The sequence below is a fragment of the Macaca nemestrina genome, chromosome 2 (assembly GCF_043159975.1).
Source record: "Macaca nemestrina isolate mMacNem1 chromosome 2, mMacNem.hap1, whole genome shotgun sequence".
Classification (NCBI taxonomy): Eukaryota; Metazoa; Chordata; class Mammalia; order Primates; family Cercopithecidae; genus Macaca; species Macaca nemestrina.
Genome location: NC_092126.1, coordinates 99,733,188 through 99,751,202, shown reverse-complemented (window position 1 = coordinate 99,751,202; position 18,015 = coordinate 99,733,188). Strand labels below are relative to the sequence as shown.

The 18,015-nt window shown below is 41.2% G+C and overlaps 1 protein-coding gene across 2 annotated transcripts; it reads right to left on the bottom strand.

Moving 5' to 3' along the window:
• Positions 1-739: 739 nt before the first annotated feature.
• On the bottom strand, positions 740-17,626 carry LOC105480163 (fetuin B). Of its 2 annotated transcripts, XM_011738683.3 has the most exons (9): positions 17,359-17,626; positions 15,658-16,112; positions 12,723-12,948; positions 12,267-12,377; positions 10,835-10,922; positions 8,472-8,641; positions 7,336-7,437; positions 2,390-2,473; positions 740-1,427 (listed from the first exon to the last, which is right to left on the bottom strand). In XM_011738683.3, the coding sequence occupies exons 3-9, from the start codon at positions 12,945-12,947 to the stop codon at positions 1,059-1,061; spliced, it is 1,149 nt and encodes a 382-aa protein (XP_011736985.2). In that variant the 5' UTR covers position 12,948; positions 15,658-16,112; positions 17,359-17,626; the 3' UTR covers positions 740-1,058. The 2 variants fall into 2 exon arrangements, with proteins under 2 accessions (XP_011736985.2, XP_011736984.2); XM_011738682.3 differs by lacking the exon at positions 15,658-16,112.
• Positions 17,627-18,015: the final 389 nt, after the last annotated feature.

The following is an 18,015-nucleotide window of genomic DNA, read 5'->3' as shown; positions in this document are numbered from 1 at the left end:
TGGGATTACAGGCATGAGCCAACGTGCTGGGCCAACTGAAGTCTTTTTAGTTGAGTCACCTGAGTACAATTCTGCTTCTTTCAGACCCTGACCAACAGGGTGTAAGACCCCATATGACACCCTCACATAATCGCTTCCTTCTTACGAGAAGCAGATAAGAGGAACAGAGTGTGAATATTGTCTACTTCTCTTATGCTAATTACGCCGAGACCTGTGTGCCTCTTCTAATAGCCGCCAGGATAGAGGACAATAGCTGCATCTGCAAATTCTCTGTCAAAATGTCCAAGGTCCTATCTGGTGTGCATGTGTGCACGTGTGCATAGGTATTACTGAATGAGGGGAAATTGGTCCTGCAGTGTTTGAAAGATGGAAAACATAGACTATAATTGAAGGCTATGATGGACCCTCCTCTATCTGTCCCAGAGAAATTGTAACAGTGATGAGAACTGTCACGGTCTGCTGCTCCCACAGTGTCTAGCACAGGCCACATGTGTACTTCTCTTCCATGTGCCCCCAGCTCTAAGTGAATTACCCCACTGTTGAGACCTGGAGACTTCCAGACAGATGAAAAGAGGTAGAAGTTTGGAAATGGTATGGGCCCTATGCAGCTAATACCTGTCCTGGAATTAAAGGGAATTTAGGGACTGAAACTGCTGGGCATTAGTTTCTCATGCCTCCTGGTGTTAGGGAATTGTCTCTACTCACGCAATGCTTTCATGCTGAGATTTGAGCACACATATACTGCTGAAAGGATAAGTACCTTTATAAGTGAGTGTCTGGAGACATAAGAGAGGCATCTCTCCATGGCATGAGACTCCTCAGTTTAGGAGGGGATGCAGCCCAGGGTACAAGGCAGTGTACAGGGTAGAGTGCAGCCCAAGCAGGGGGTTCAGTCTCATTATTTCCAATCCCAGTCAACATGCTGAGGCGAAGAAGAGTCAAAAAGGTGTCCTTCATTAGCCACTCTCTACGTGTGCATGCTCTGTCTCTGTCCATTGTCCCCATCGCCTCCCATTTCATGGGTGAACCATGCCCCTACAGAAGACTGTGTGTGATTCTCACGGCGGAAGGACAAGAGGGCTGGCATCCTGGGCTGGCCCAGGGCACTCAGCAGTGCGTGCTTTTTCTCTGGGGAAAGGCAGGACAACCACCTTCTTCTCCATAGGCTCCAGGAAGAGGAAGGAAAGATCCAGGGTTTCTCCCTGGGGATTCGTGGTTAGATCCAGATGCACAGGAAAGGCCTCCTGAGGGTCCTTTTCCTGGGAATTGTTATCATCCAAGTCAGGAAGATATTGAACAGATCCTCTTGGCCCAGCTTTGGAGGGGGAGTCTGTGGGGGGTGTGTTTTTCTGCTGGGATTCTTCCACCTTGGAAAGGTTTATAGGTTTCTGGTTAACAGCAGAGTTTTCACTTCCAGTGGCTGGAGCCTGGAACGAGAACATTTTTAAATGCAGAGTTCCACAGGGAAAGTCCTCCCATGCCTAGTACCAGCCTAAGCTGATCTGTGCCCTTCTGTTGGAACATTTTAAAGGGAGAGTGGGTAGAGGGATGGGCCTCCTGGTGAAAGGGTTAAAAAACAAAACAGATAACAGCTGGGGGAACCAAGACCTGTAGAAACTTGACTGTGAGACTGTGAGTCTCACAATTTCAGAGCTGAATAATGGCCCAGAGAGGTTCAGTGACTCACTCGAAGTCTCCAGCAAGCTATCTTTCTGTTCCCAGTAGTGGCAGCAGCAGGTGCCTTTCCTTGATTGTTTATTCTGCACCAGGCCTTGCACAGCACCCTTCATTCAGGTCCTTTCACTTGCTTCTCACAAGAATCGGAATGATGCAGTGTTGCAATCCCAGTTTATAAATGAGGCAACCAAAACTCAAATAGGTAAGTATGTGCCTGTTACATAGCTCACAGGTACCAGAGCAAAACTGGATCCCAAGTGTCCTGTTTCAACTGCCTTAAATATACCAGGCACAAATACACCTCAAATATAAACTGCCTCTCAAATGTAACAGGCTACCTTATAATAAGTGCGCAATAAACACTTCTGGAAAGGGATTGAACATTTTCTTGGAAATAACTTCTCCCTGTGGCTTGAGGTAAGGTTTCTTTGGGACACTGAATTTAATGTCTCAGAGGCTTGAATCACATCCAAGCCAGCAGTTCTCTGTTTCTGAATTTGTCTGGCTTATTCTGCAGGACCATATTGTGACTAAAACAAGGCTTAACAGGTCTTTGACTAGCTATCCTGTGGGTGTGGCCTCAGGGTAGCCTGCGGAAAGTGGTGAGCAAGGTGGTTGGGAAAATCAAAGGAAGGAGGGTAAGGTAGTGGCAGGTAACTATCGATAATCTGCTCTTCTTCACAGAAAGACGGGCAATTAGATTGAAAAATACCTGTGATTCAAAGAAGTCACAAGTCACAGAGACAAGTTTTTCCCAGGGTTTTCGGATCAGAGAACCTTTGCAAAGACCAACAGGCTAAATGACAGAGAAAATACAATGTCATGTGAGTATTACCAGTGATCATAGATAGAAATCAACTAGCTTTCTGCTTGTGTAGATACACAGCCAATCAACATTTTTATGCTTCTACTATGTAATGGGTAGACTCTAAGTCAATTCTTTCTAGATCACCCCTACCAAGAAATCATCCAAATTAGGCTAAATTGCTTCAAATAATGAGAAACTCCGTATTTCTTGAGGAATGAAACTCTGTTTACTAAACAAATTCTTTGTGTTGAGTGGAAAGTTATGTCTATACAGATTCTACCTCTTGGCCTTAGTTCTACCCTTGGGTCAGCTAGAAAACGTGTTTTCATCTTTTATGTAGCAGCCCTTTAAGTATGTTTCACCTGAGATTTCTCTTCTCAGACAAAACCACTCTCAGCTCCTTAAATTTCTCTTTACTTAAAGTAAAGTAGCTTTGTTTCCTTATTACAAATGTAATAGTTAGAATATAGATAAATAAAAGAAAATAAAGACCTGTAAATTGCCTGAAAGATACTTGTTACCTGCAGTGATTTGATTTCTTTTCTTCCAATCTTTTTTTCGTATGCATATACATTTTTCTTCTACAAAATAGTCATATTATATTTATTACTTTATAACTCTATTTTGTCACTTAACAATATATTGTAAAAACCCTTTTATGGCATTGAATGGTCTTCTAGGGTTTTTAAAAGAATGGCTACCTAGTATTCCTCTGTGATGTTTAACAAGCTCTCTTTTGTTGGACAGCTAGATTGAATCTAATTTTTCTGTTATTTAAACATTGAAGGTACATCTTTTCATGTATTCCTAGTTACTTCCTTAGGATAAATTCCTAGAAGAGGAGTTTTAGAGTCATACAGTGTGTACTTTTCAAGCATAAATAGAATATTACAATAAAATGTTGCCTCAATTTCTAAAGAAGAGCTCTTAAGTATATCTGCATAAAATTTACTAAATTTGCCTAAAAATAAACTAAAAATAGAACTACCATTTAATCCAGCAATCCCACTACTGGTTATCTATCCCCCGACCCTCACCAAAAAAGAAACTACTATAAGAAAAAGACAACTGCACTTGTATATTTATGACAGCACTATTCATAATAGCAAATATGTGAAGCCAGTGTTGTGTCCATCAGTGGACGATTAGATTAAAATGTGATGTGTGTGTGTGTGTGCGCACACACCATGGAATACTGCTCAGCTATAAAAAAGAATGATATCATATCCTTTGCATCAACATGGATGGAACTGGAGGCCATTATCCTAAGTGAAATGACTCAGAAACAAAAAGCCAAAATCCACATGTTCTCACTTAAAAGTGGAAGCTAAAGAAAGGGTATACATGGACACAAAGTGGAGTAACAGACACTGAAGATTCCAAAAGGTGGGAGGGTGGTGAGGGATGAAATACCATCCTGAGCTGGGCGCGGTGACTCACGGCTGTAATCCCAGCACTTTGGGAGGCTGAAGCAGATGGATCACTTGAGGTCAGGAGTTCGAAACCAGCTGGTCAACATGGTGAAACCCTGTGTCTACTAAAAGTACAAAAATTAGCCAGGTGAGGTGGCAGGTGCCTGTAGTTCCAGCTACTTGGGAGGCTGAGGCAAGAGAATCGCTTGAACCCAGGAGGTGGAGGTTTACAGTAAGCTGAGATTGCGCCTCTGCACTCCAGCCTGGGTGACAGAGCAAGATTTGATCTCCAAAAAAAAAAAAAAAAAAAAAACACAAAAAACAAAACAAAAAAACCCCACCCTGAATACAATGTACACTATTAGAGTGATGGATACACTAAAAACCCAGACTTCACCTCTATGCAATATATTCATGTAAGAAAACTGCACTTGTATCCCTAAATCCACACACACACACAAAAAGTGTTTAAACAGATTGCCTAAATATTACTCTGTCACTCAGCTCCAGAGCATATGAAAAAAAGACTAGAAATTCCTTAAAGTGGGAAAATCCATTAAAGTACGAAGTGTCTGGGGAATGGTGCTTCAGCCTTTTCCTTCTCTTCATCACCAAGTCACAAAGAGGAGGGGCTCTCAGAGAACCTTCTGGAGAAATTACAGGTACTCGCACCAAGGAGACCTGGCCACTCCCACCCTAGCTAGGATTTGCTGAGCTACCAAAGTTCACAGGCCTACCTGGTACTGACACTAGAGTGGATCACAAAGGGAGTTTATGAGTGTGCTGAGCATGTGAGCCCTAGAGGCTGGGAACACATGTGGCATCCAGATTTAAAAAGGAGAAGTAAAAAGCTATCTCTTTCCAGGTGACATGATCATATAGAAAATCCTAAGAAATCCACTAGCAAACTATTAGAACTAATAAATGAGTTCATCAAGGTTACAGCATATAAGATCAATATAAAAAATCAATTGTCTTTCTACACACTTTCAATGAACAATCCAAAAATGAAATTAAGAAGACAGTTTCATTACATTAGCATCAAGAGAACAAAATATTCGGAGAGTAAATTTACCAAAATAAATGAAAAGTTTGTACACTGAAAACTACAAAACTTTGTCGAAATAAATTAAATGAGTTCTAAACAAATGGAAAGATACCACATATTCATGGATTTGAAAACTTAATATTGTTAAGATGACAGTACTTTTGACGTTGATGTACAGATTCAATACAATCAAATGTATCAAATTTCCAAATGCCTTTTTAAAAATAGAAATTGGCAAACTGGTCCTAAAATCAGCGCGAAAATTCAAGGCATTAAGGATACCCAAAGCAATCTTGAACAAGAAGCACAAATAGGAGGACTTAAATGTTCCAATCTCAAAATGTACTACAAAGCTATATAGTATTCAAGACAGTGTTATACCAGTATAAGCTTAGAAGTGTAGACCAATGGAATAAAATTGAGACTAAAGAAATAAACTCTTACATTTATGGTCAATTGATCTTCAAGAAGTATGCCAAGACAATGACATGGGGGAAAGAATAGTTTTTTTAACAAATAGTGCTGGAAAAATTGGATGTTTGTATGCAAAAGAAAGTTGAACTCCCTGCCTCACACATGTACAAAAACTCAAAATGTGTCATAGGCCTACATATAGGGGCTTATTTCTTTACTTTCAATTTTATTCCAATTGATCTACATATCATTCTCATACCACCAAGACGTTTTCTTAAATACTGTAGTTTTGTAGTAAGTTTTGAGTTTGGGAAGTATGTCTTCCTATTTTTTTTGTTGTTGTTGTTCAAGATTATTTTGGCATTCTGGATCCCTTGCATTTTTACACATAGAAATCTTGGTGATTATGGATTAGGCAATGATTTCTTAGATATGACATTAAAAGCACATTCAAAATAAGAAAAATATATAAAAATAGAACTTCATCAAAATTTAAAACTTCTCTATTTCAAAGAACATTGTCAAGAAAGTGAATAGACAATGCAGAGAATGAGAGAAAATACTTAAAAATATGTATCTGATAAGGACATTGTATCCAGAATATGTAAAGACTCTTATTATTCGACAATGAAAAGACAAGCAACTGGATTTTAAGTGGGCAAATGATTTGTGTAGACATTTTTCCAAAGAAAACATACTAATAGATAATAAACACAATAAAAGATCTTCAACATCATTAGTTATTAGGAAAATGCAAATAAAAATCATGATGAGATACCAATTCATGCCCAGTAGGATGGCTATAACCAAAAGAAAGATCATAATAGGTGTTGGCAAAGATGTAGAGAAATTGAAACCCTCATACATTGCTGATGGGATTGCAAAACTGACGCGGTCACAGTGGAAAACAGTATAGCAGTGAAAGGGTTAAACATGGAGGGTTTTTGTTGTTGTTGTTGTTGTTTTTCATATGACAAAAACTCCACTCTAGGTATATACTCAAGAGAAATGGAAACATATGTGTACATAAAAACTTGTACACTTGTTCATAGCAGGAAACAATTCAAATGTCTATCAACTGATAGATGGATAAACAATAAACAATATCCATGCAATAAAATATTATTTGCTAAGGAAGAGGTAAAACTACATCTATTTATAGATGGAGAAGCTTTGAGAACACTATGCTAAGTGAAAGAAGCCAGAATCAAAAGACCATATGCTGTAGGATTCCATTTATATGAAATGTCCCGAATAGGCAAAGCCATAGAAACAGAAGGTAGGTAAGTGGTTTCCAGGGCCTTGGTAAGGTGGCAATGGGAAATGACTGTTAGTGGGCATGAGGTTTCTTTTGAGGCTGATGAAAATATCTAAAATAAGAAAGTGGCGATGGTAGCACAACTCTGTGAACATACTAAAAACTGCTGAACTGTACACCTTAAATGGATGAATTTTACAGTGTATGAATTATTTCTTAATAAAGCTGTTACTGTAAGTAAATGAGAGGAAAGTATTCTTGGTGCATTTTGCCCAGTTGCACTCCAACACATTGTGCCAGGTTAAATTCCCACCAGTTGTGTTTCAGATGGCTTCAAGGCATACTTTCCTTCTTGGATGCCTCTTTGAATGAAGGCCTATTTGATTTTGTCCTTCTTAAAGAGTGGTCCAAGGAATGGAACACCATGCTGTATTACAAACGTAACTGGATTGCATTAGACCAAAGCAGGGCCATTACCCATCACTGAGATGTCTGTGTTTTACAGCTCTATATAATCACTTTTGCAACTGCTGATGAAAATTGCACTTACAATTGAATGCCGTCTGGATCTGTCTAATCTCTAACTAGTCTAACTTGCTCCTTGAGGGGAAGAAAAGCATCTCATGCCTTATGACACCTCATATGTAATTTATGCTCCACAAACACTTAGAGATGATCTGTGAACACTCAAATTATGAAGACATTCAGGAAAACTCACCACAGAGTCGGAGGACTGAAGTGAACAGCTGGTGATCTGGGATTTGGTACACGGTGATTCTTTAATTAAGTATTCCACAAAGTAAGAAGGGCCAACCACCCACTGTTATGAGACAAGAGCTGAGATGTAAAAATCAAACATTTCTGCCTGGGGAGAAGACTTAGGTTTGACAGCATTATATCTACAGAAACAATACATCACCAGAGGCATTGTCAAGGCACATATCTGTTGTTCTGCAAATCCCCACACTGATCAAACCATGTACCATGATTTAGTTATTAAAAAAACATAATCTCACACCTTTCTTCCCTTCTTTAAGATTTGAATGGGCCCTAAACACCTTCTTTTGATTTATTTTTCCTCATGTAGAATTAATTATCTTTTAAATTTTTCTGCTTATGAAAGAAATATCAGGCCAGGTACAGTGGTTCATGCCTGTAATCCCGGCACTTTGGGAGACCAAGGCGGGTGGATTGTTTTGAGTCCAGGAGTTCGAGACCAGCCTGTGCAACATAGTGATACCCAATCTCTACAAAAAATACAAAATTAGCCAGGTGTGGTGGTATGCACCTGGAGTCTCAGCTATTTGAGAGGCGGAGGTACAAGGACTGTTTGAGTCCACCCTGGGTGACAGAGTGTCTCTGTCTCAAAAGGTAAAAAGAAAGAAATAGACAGAGAGGGAGAGAGAGAGAGAAAGAAGGAAAGAAATCAACATAATTTAAATACAAATGAGCCTTCATTTTCTCTAATCCATAAAATTCAACACCCAGTCTAGGCCTTAAAATAGAGTAAAAGTGATGTTGTAAAGTGGTCCATGATCAGTCACATTTGAGAATACAGCAGTAAGTGGTAAACTTATGGACAGTCCCCCAAGGAGACTAGGAGTTCATTTCTCTTCTTGCCTTAAGGTTAGGGAAGCAAAATCAAGCCACCTGACTCTTGTAGAAATGCCATGGAATCACTTAGAAACTGAAGCATGATAGAGTGGGCATCAGGTCTATCAAAGTGGGGAAAGTAGAGAAAGGTATTTTGGTTCTAATCAAAATAAGGGCCTTGACATTCTCCTCCCAGCTTAGGAATCTACAGCAACAGTTATGAGACACACTGTGTAATTGGCTTGAGCAGTTTAGCCTTACCTGGCTAGAAGCCCTGGTGACTTTGAAGAGAGAATACTGCTTGGATGTGCTCTCATTGTTGTATTTCGCAAGAGACTCAGTGGCAGCCTCCAGCACTTCGTCACTGGAAAGGTCAGTGGATGTGGGTGCTGGGCAGTCAGGGCATGTCCTGTGAATCTTTGGTTTTGAAACTGTTGATGCCAATAATATAAGTTTTAAAATATTATTAATTTTCAAAAAATCATATGACTGTAAAGAGGTAAGGATGGGGCGAGGAAGACATTTTCTGGAATAGAAGTTAGCTGTCAGCAGTGTTTTCTGTAATGACCGTGTATTACTTTCATAATTAAAAAAGAGACCAAAACAAAGTTTTCGTCTCACATACATTTACTCTGAGAATTTTGTTCAAAGACACGTAATATAGTATATTAAAATAGGACCTTTTCCTCCAACTAGTTCAATATCTTTTCTCATTATTGACTCTGTAAAGTAGACTGAGTGTCTTCAGAGGTTGGGAGTTCATTACTACCATACCTTATTTACCTTGCAGTTCCTAACACTGAACATCATATCTGATACATAGGAAGTGCTTAGTAAATGCTTGTAGAATGTATGGATAAGTGAAAGACATAGTAGAAGGTGGAAGCGCACCCTGTTTGGTTAGAAATGCAAGTGCGATCTGTCAAAGGATACAAAGTTACAGCTAGATAGGGGGATAAATTCAAGTGTTCTAGACCACTGTAGGATGACTACAGTTAACAATAAGATAAAATTTCAAATAGCTAGAAGCAGGATATTGAATATTCCCAACACAAGGAAGTGATAAAGGTTTGAGATGATGGATATACTAATAACCTAATCTGATCACAATACAGTATATATATGGAAATATCACTATATATGCTATAAATATGTACTATTATTTATCAATAAAAAATAAAAATAAATAATTTTGTTTTTAAGAAGAAAAATGCAAGTGAGCCTGAAAACAAAATTGATCAAGTCATTGTGTGACTGGATAGAATGATCACCCCAAGCACAGCCAGATTTCTGTTTGGGAGGAGCTGAGGGCAGCAAGCCTAGTGTGAAAGTCAGGATACAGAATTTATCTTGAAGCTGCTTTTGCAGAGCAAACACATTGTTTTTAGTAATTCTGTATTTATCTGCATGCACTTGAGGACTGGTGGAGATAATGGGGGACTTACATCCACAGCTTGTCACTCCTGAATCATCACCACCTGTCACTTCCTGATCTTCCGTAGCTCTGATGCCTATGACTTCCATTTAAGTCCTGAGACTGTTTGCTATTTGCTGTCCTAATTTATTTTAGGTGAATCTTGCCTTCACAACCAGGAATCTTAAACTGTGCCTAACAAAATGTTTGCTCGCTTGCCTTGTTATTCAAAGCAACCAGCAGCATTCTCATCTCCTGGAGGTTATTACAGATGCAGGATCTCAGGCCCTGACCCAGACCTATGGAATCAGAATCTACACTTGCACGGGATCCACCAGGGGGGCGACACACACGTAGTTGTTCGACAGGGGACCAAATTCTGTTTTCCCGCACTGTGGATGCTCTCTTTCCAAAGACTTTCCCTTGAAAAAAGGAAGGTCCCAAATGAATGCACGTGCATATTTCAACTGTCATTAAGTTTCAGCTTCATTTCTAGTCCAATTATTTACTTAACAACATTACTGACACCTTCTACTTGGTGGGAACTGAGGAAGGGTGCAGCCGGAGGAAGAAAGGAGAAACTATTCTACATGATATAAGATATGCGACCCCCAAATCAAGGCGGTGCATTATGTGTTCCCTGAGTAGTTTAGACAAAGTTGTATAGGAATGCAGATTACAAAAGCACCATTCCTTTCTAGAATAGAGAACACTATGGAAGAAGCGGTGGTGGTCCTTAAAGAATAGGTATGTTCCAAGGTCAGAGGTCATTGGGGAGGGCATGCTCAGCAGAGGGAGAGGCACAAGCAAGACGCGGAGACTGGAAAGTGCAGTGCATGTTCAGAAAACCGTGTGGCACCCAGTAGAATGGAGTGTAGAGTTGGTGTAGTCTGGGAAATAATGGCAGAGATAGTCAGAAAGGAAGCCTGAGGAACAGTCATAGAAATTATACCATTTATTTCGGACTGAAAATTTAAGATCTGATGCAGCATATAAATGTAGAGGTAATTGAGTAAGATATACTGTGGGAAGAGGAGCAATATAGGATGAACTTCAGTAAGGAGGTAAGTACTGGAAACACTAAGAAATTGGCATTAAGAATAAACAGCAAATAAGAATGAGAGATACCCTACACACTCTTGGCAAAGACCTGGTTAAGTACTCTTTTCCATCCTTTATTAAAACTAACAAAATCATAGTGATTGCTTACCTGGGCGAAGAGTACAGTTATAAGCAGCTAAATAGAGAACTCTACTTGGTTTGTTGTTATAAAATATTGCTTTGCATTGACCATAAACCTGAAACCAACAAATACATTTTATGACATAGTGAATGCAATTATGAGTTTTTAAAATACCTCCAAAATTAAAGTCAGACATTTTCTTTTAAAGTAATTAGAAACTTAAGAACGAATTCTGTGGTTTTGGCTGGGAGGAACTGCAGTTGATGATCAAACTGTTTAACCTTTTCCTAGGACACAGCTAGAATATGTTTCCCAGCCTCCCCAACAGGTGTGACTGTGTATAATTGAGTTCTAACCACAGGAAGGTGAGCAGAAATGAGGTGTAACCATTTCCAGATCTGGCTCATAAGGGTCTCCCATGTTGTCACTGTCCTCAACGCTCTTTCTCTGTGCACAGCTTGATACACATGAGCAGGTAACCATGAAAGTCATGAGCTGAGGCTGGCAGAGTCTAGAGCCACAGTGTGGAATAAACTTGGATCTCAAATTACCCCTGGAGCAAAGCCCCCATCTAATCAGGAACTTCTACTTTCAACTTTCCATGCATGAGAAATGGACTTCTATCATGTTAGAGTCATTATACACTTTTTGTGTGTGTGTTTTAGTAGCTAGTGTCACCATAACAAGTATAATTCACAACAGGATATTCACTTTTCAAAATCAAGGTGGGTGCAGTTTGACCATGATGAGGTTATATGATTAGGAAAAATATCTTGATCATATAATTTGCTTCTAAACATTTATATCACTATCCTGCATTCATGTTGTAAAGTTTTATATCAATTAATGAAAATCTTCCCAGGATAATTAAGAATCAAATGAAATGGATTATCTATTTTCAAGTCTCTTCTATGATCATCTTTAAAAGATTAATTCTGAGGCCCTTTATGTTCTGTGGTTCCAGGAAATCCTTACATGGCACCCTTGAGAGCTTTCATACTGCATATCATCCATTTTCCTCCCCTCAAACCTGGCATCGGTGTTTATTAAAACAAAGGAAAATAAAACAAATAGACAAAGCTCTACCTCCATCACTTCTGCAGTCTACATTAACCCCAAGTCCAGAATATTCACACCTCAGGTCTTTTTCTCACAATTTAAACACTGGTTCAGAGCCTAACGGAAGGTCTTGGAGGTTAAAAAAAAAAAATCAAATAACTTGGGAGCAACTTTTCCATTCTGTTCTGCATGACCCCAGTGGGACTTCTCAGAAACCCCTCTCATGAGTTATACTTTGTTCTGTCTAGAGCATTAGAATAAGCTCATGGGCACCTGCCAGGAGATTATAAAGTGGGCCATTTAAAAGATGGCAGACATTGAGCACCCTTTACCCTGTAGAAAGAGGGCACTTACTTGCTTTCCATAGGGCCCTTAATGGTTTATAAAAACAAGCACTCACCGATTGATAAAATGGCGTCATTCCACAGTCTCGCCATGCCTTCTTACTGAGCACATGGCAGTCAGTCTCTAGCACATCCAGTGTGAGATAGAACAGAGATCCCAGGTCATCCTGTGGGAAGGGTAGAGAAATACAACACATTTCACAGGAAGCAGAAACCGAGAAAGACCACACACACAAAAAACCCTGCTTTATGGGAAAGCCAAAGGATGTTTGTGGAGATACCCTGTAAACTGCTGAATCTGACACAAGTGTCAGAGTAGGATCACTGTTAACATGTGTTTTTATTAACAATAAGTGCATTGTCGCTGACCCTGGCAGAGGATGACAGAGTGTTCTTGGCAGGGCTTCCAATACGGAAAACACCTGCCAACATGTGTCTCTGGGTTCCCTCACCCTGGCCAGTCTCTCCAGCTTGCCCACATCCCTGCCCGAGTGGGGACCGTCATTACTTGCCTGTCTGTGTTCCTGGGCATCGTTCACTCGGTTGAGACTCAGCACATAGCCGTCCTTTCTGTCTTTGTTAATGTCCCGCAGGGCAAAGTCTGCAACTGCTAGCACATCTGAGTCATTGCAGCCTCGGGAGAGCAGAGCCCAGGGGTTGAGGACCGGCAGTGGCGGAGACCTTGCTCCGCAGCACAGGATGAGGGTGCAGAGTGCCAGGCGAAGGGGCAGACCCATTCTGTGGAGAACAAGGCCCAGGATGGGTCAGTTTGTGGAGCTGTAGGGACTGGCCAGCTTGTGAGGCTCTTTAAGGCAGACTTGAGCAGTTCTTTTTATAACTGGAAAAGCTAAACAAATTGACCTTGAATTCTGGACTTGGATTTTCCTAAGAAAGTACTTTGGATAGAATTTGCCAATGATTCTAACCTTAGACCCTTGAGCAACCTCATATCAACCTGTGCATACAAACAAATTTAAGTTTCCCAACTGTTTCCCGAGAAATCATAACATTTTTTCAAGGCTATTATGATTATATTCTGATTTGCAGATCCCCTCCTGAATAGGAATATGGAGGACTGTCCCATTCTCCCCTGTCCCCTAGCATCTTTGCTGTGGAGATCTCCGTGGCCACTCTAATAATTTTCTCAGGCCCCATTGGTGCTTGGTGAATTCAGACTTCCTGGCTGACAGTCTGTGTGCAAAGCCCTTGTTAGATCAGGAAGGTGGCGGAACCCCTCAGTCATCTGCCAGAAGCACAGTTGAGATTCGTTAAGCACTTCGGCCATCTGAGTGGAAAGTGTTCCACTTATCATCATTTAGGTTATTTTTAAACAATGACTTTACTTAAGAAGAAAAAGTCAAAGAGATATCGAAAGTTCTCACATCATATTTCAAGCCTATTCTTCCTTTTATGCATATGTATGCAAGCAAACTCATTAGGAGACTAAAACCCCATACTCTTGCTAAAAGAAAGATACTGAAGGGTGGGTGGGTGGCGACACATTGGTTGGGACTGTTGCCTTTTTTTTTTTTTTTTTAGCTTCTATTTGTGGTTCAGAAAGGTTCTACTTATTGGGACCATACAAAAGATAATTATCTTTTAAAAACTTTCTATTTCAACAAAAAACACATATCAGCAGTAGTTTGTCATGAAAGAAAAGAGACAAAATGGGAAAGGAGCCTCTAGATGAGGTTATCACGGAAGGCATTCTATAAAGCCCTAGTCCATGAGATGAGTAACCACTCCCTAACTCTCTCCCTACTGCTAGCACTTCTTCCTTCTTCCTGTCCCCGCCCAAGGATTCTGTGTTCGAATAAGTTTAGGAACTGCTGCATCCCTCTGTGTGCTTGCTGGTACACAGTGGTGGCTATTGTGTAATCCTGATAGTTACTTATACCTCAACAAGCACTTACTGAGCAACTCCACAAACGCCAGGAACTGAGATAAGATTCTGGGGGGAATTGAGGGTTAATAAAACTTTTAAGAATAATTAGATACAGTCTGTTACAGTCTGAATATGTCCCCAAAGTTCACATGTTGGAAACTTTACCCCAGTGTAACAATGTTGAGAGTTGGGGCCCTTAAGAAGTGATTTGTTCATGAGGGCTCCACCCTCATGAATAGAATATGCCATTATCTTGGAAGTGAGTTCCTGATAAAAGGATGTGTTTGGTCCCCTTCTCTCTTCCTCTCACCTATGTGATGCCTTCCACCATGTTATGATGCAGCATGAAGGCTCTCACCAGGTACAGCCCCTCGATCTCAGACTTCCCAGCCCCCAAAACCTTGAGCCAAAGCAATTTCTGTTCATTATAAATTCCCTGGTCTGTGATATTCTGTTATAACTACACAAAACTAACTGAGGCACAGTCTTAATTAATTTCTGGAGGCAAATAGTTTTTGAGGATTGATTGAAAAACCCAAATCTAAAGATCCCAGTTCCATGGATGTGGGCCGTAGGCATTGTTTTCAAACAGGAACAATACTAGGAAAATGGGTACAGAAACCAGACATTCAGATTCTGGGGCACAACAAAGGCTTAGCTTCAGCCAGTGAGGAGAAAAACATTAATTGAACTTGAGCTATGTGCAGAAGGATGTGGGGCCTGAGGACACAGAACAAAGAGGAGGAGAATGGTCTGGGGCCTGAGGAATATATTAGACTTATATAGGTGAAGGCCCTGAGTGCAACTAAAATAAAAGGCAGGACACAAACAGATAAAAAGATCCATTAACATGGAACTTGTGCACCACCACTTATGCACCTGGGTTTCAACCCAGTCTCAAACAACCTGAGTCAGCCTCCTCCTAGGCTGTGGAGTGTGGGAACTCCGGGAGAGGAAGCAGGGGAAGAGTCCAGCCTTTGGCGTCAGGCAGTCTTGGGTTTAAATTCCACCTCTTCCACTGCACGGTCAGAGGGCCTGTGACACTGGGTGTGCCACACAGCATTTTGTTTCCTTATTTATACAACAATGGCACTCCCAGCATATGTATACATGCACAGTTGCACCCGCCTGTAGAAGGAGAATGGAGTTCCTCTTTCCCTAGAAGCCCAACCCAGGTACACTTGTGTTTGGTTCCCATCATATATGGGAACAACTTTAGTACCAGCATGAAAGTTTAGTTTCAGCACAGGAGTGAAGAACAAGGCTGTGGAGATAGATCAATCTAGGCTTTGTTGAATCCAGTGCTGTCCAATAGAAATACAATGCAAATTACATATTTAATTTTAAAATTTCTGGTATCTGCATTCAAAAAGCAGAAAGAAACAGATGATATTAATTTTAACAATATTTTGCTTAACCTATCAATCCAAAATATTATAATTTCAATATGTGACTAACATAAAAATTATGAAAGGCACAGTTTACATTCTTTGTTTCACAATATGGCATACCCCAATTTGGACTAACCACATTTAAGATGCTCAAGAGTTACATGTGGGTACCTTATCAGACAGCCCAGGTCTAGCTCTTGGGAGCCTCAGGCTCCTCCCGTGTAAAAAGGAGTCTCCATCTCCTGAGGTTGCAATACGAACTTATCACAGGCGAAGTATGCAGAGGTGCTTAGCACAGTCTTGGTGCACAGGACGTCCAGAGACAATGTCCGAGGACAGCTGTCAGTGCTGTGACTGTACCCTGTGGTCCTCACTTTGTCTCCCACAGTGCAGATTCTTATGTGACTCTGCCAGTGGCCTTTTTCTGGTTACACTTGAATGGATGCATCTCCAGGTGAACCAGGTTGGGATAAACAAGGCTGATTTTCCTTGAGTGAGGAGGGAGAAGAAGGGGGCTTCCTGGCCTGCCCACCTCCTGACACAGGTGTGATCCAGGGCGGTGACTTAGGATGATTGATTTGAGAACAAGGAGAGATCAGACAGGTGAGACATTGTTGGCTGCAGAGCTGGGAGACACACAGCACACATGATTAGGCATCCAGAGAATTAGAAATCTAGGTACCAAGTCTTGGCCTAAGGAGACGGGGTGTGTACTTAGCAAAACTGGACAGCAGCCATGGCTCCAAAATACTAGGTGGGTGCTGCCTGGTTCATGATGGTCTCTGCGGCTAGTTGGTGTTTCTCTCTCTCTTCCCTTTCCTCCCTTTATCTTTTCTTCCTTCCACAAACACTGAATGAACATCTACTCCATCAACTGCCAAGGCCCAGCACTACATATGACACTGATATGCTTCAGTGTGTGCACAGCCCTGTGCTAAACACTGTGTGTTCCTTCTCTCATGTAAGCCTATGACCAACCGAGGCCTGTAGGTACCATTATTATTCCCATTGTGCAGATAAGGAGACTGAGGAAGAGAAAGGTTACATTGCCTGCTTGAGCTCTTGCAGTCAGGGTTGGCATCCAACCTACATGGCTTCAGAGAAGAAGGCATGGTTCTTGCCCTCAAGGTGTGGATGCTAGGAATGCACCAGGGGGAGAAACTAGTGCTGCTGGGGAAGTCCAGACAGGCTTCCTAGAGGGGGTAACATTCACTCTGGGGCTTGAAGGAAGAACAGAGTATGCCTGAGGCACAAGGCAGGGAGCGTATCTAACAGAGCGTTACTTTTCCTGCAGGAGCTGTAAAGGCTAAAACTGTAAATCACATCAGTTACTTTCTATGTCCTTGCAACTTTTGCAGCTGTCTCCTCTGTCATTAGATAGTATTTGCTACTCCCAATCCACCTGCTAGCCTCAGGGCTGCCTTTTGGCAGTTTGTCCTTGACTCCTTCCTGAAGTATCCTATGTTTGGAATCTCCCTCTCTCTCTTACTTTTATCAACCATATTTAGACAATGTATGGAAAAAATCAAAATGTTTAGAGTCAAAAATCAAAAAAATTTTCAGAATAAAAAATATTCTTAGGGCAAATCTGCCTTATAGCATCAAAAGTGGGATTTCCTCCACGAATCCCTATGTCAGTATGGCTAAGAGCACAGGGGTTCAAATCCCAGCTCTGCCACTCATCAGCTATGTCCAAGGATGGCTTTCTCACATTCTCTGAGGCTACAGCTAATCCACAGGATGGACGTGAAGACCAGGGGGGATTTTATACACTAAGTGCCTGGCATGCAGTTTGCCCTTAGTACTTCACCGAAGAAATTCTAAAAGATAAGAAGGGGCAGGTAGGATCTTCAAGCCATATCTCATACTCACAGTTGTGCTGGTTTATGAAAAGATGTCAAGGATGCCGTAGGCACAGTCCTTTCAGGGAAGCAGCCCCTGAGCCAGGGCCTCAGCTTTGCCAGTCACGCCTTCAGGGTTCCTGAGGAGCCAGAGTTGCTCAGGTCTGGGGGCGAGTACACTGACCCTATGCATACGCAACTGATGTATAAGCCAGAAGCCGGTTTGTTAATTTGTACTGGAGACCGATGCCTCTCCTAGTGTTTCTCCAGCTGGGCTGGACAAATGCTGACAAGTTCTTCCTCTCTGATTGTCCTTTTATAGCCTGCAAACAGATTGCATCGTCACTTCAGAACACCTGGTAACAATACAGGTGGTTAGCTGGACTCCAGTGCTGGGCATACACCCTGAATCCCGAATTGAAGGCAGGGTGATAAGCAGAAGGCTAAGCTATAATTAGGTACAGTCTTTTTCTCGGAAGCTGCCCCACACCTTGGACACACCTGGGCTCTTCCCAGATTACTTAATCAACATCTTTACAAGCCAATTCAGAGAGTGCAGCCACCCTGTAGATGGACTGCTTCAAACAGTGCTGCTGGTTCTTATGGGTGTCACTCCCAATGGGTAGTTTTATTGCCAAATTCCATCATAACCAGTACTATCCATACCCTGACCAAAGAAGGAAACACC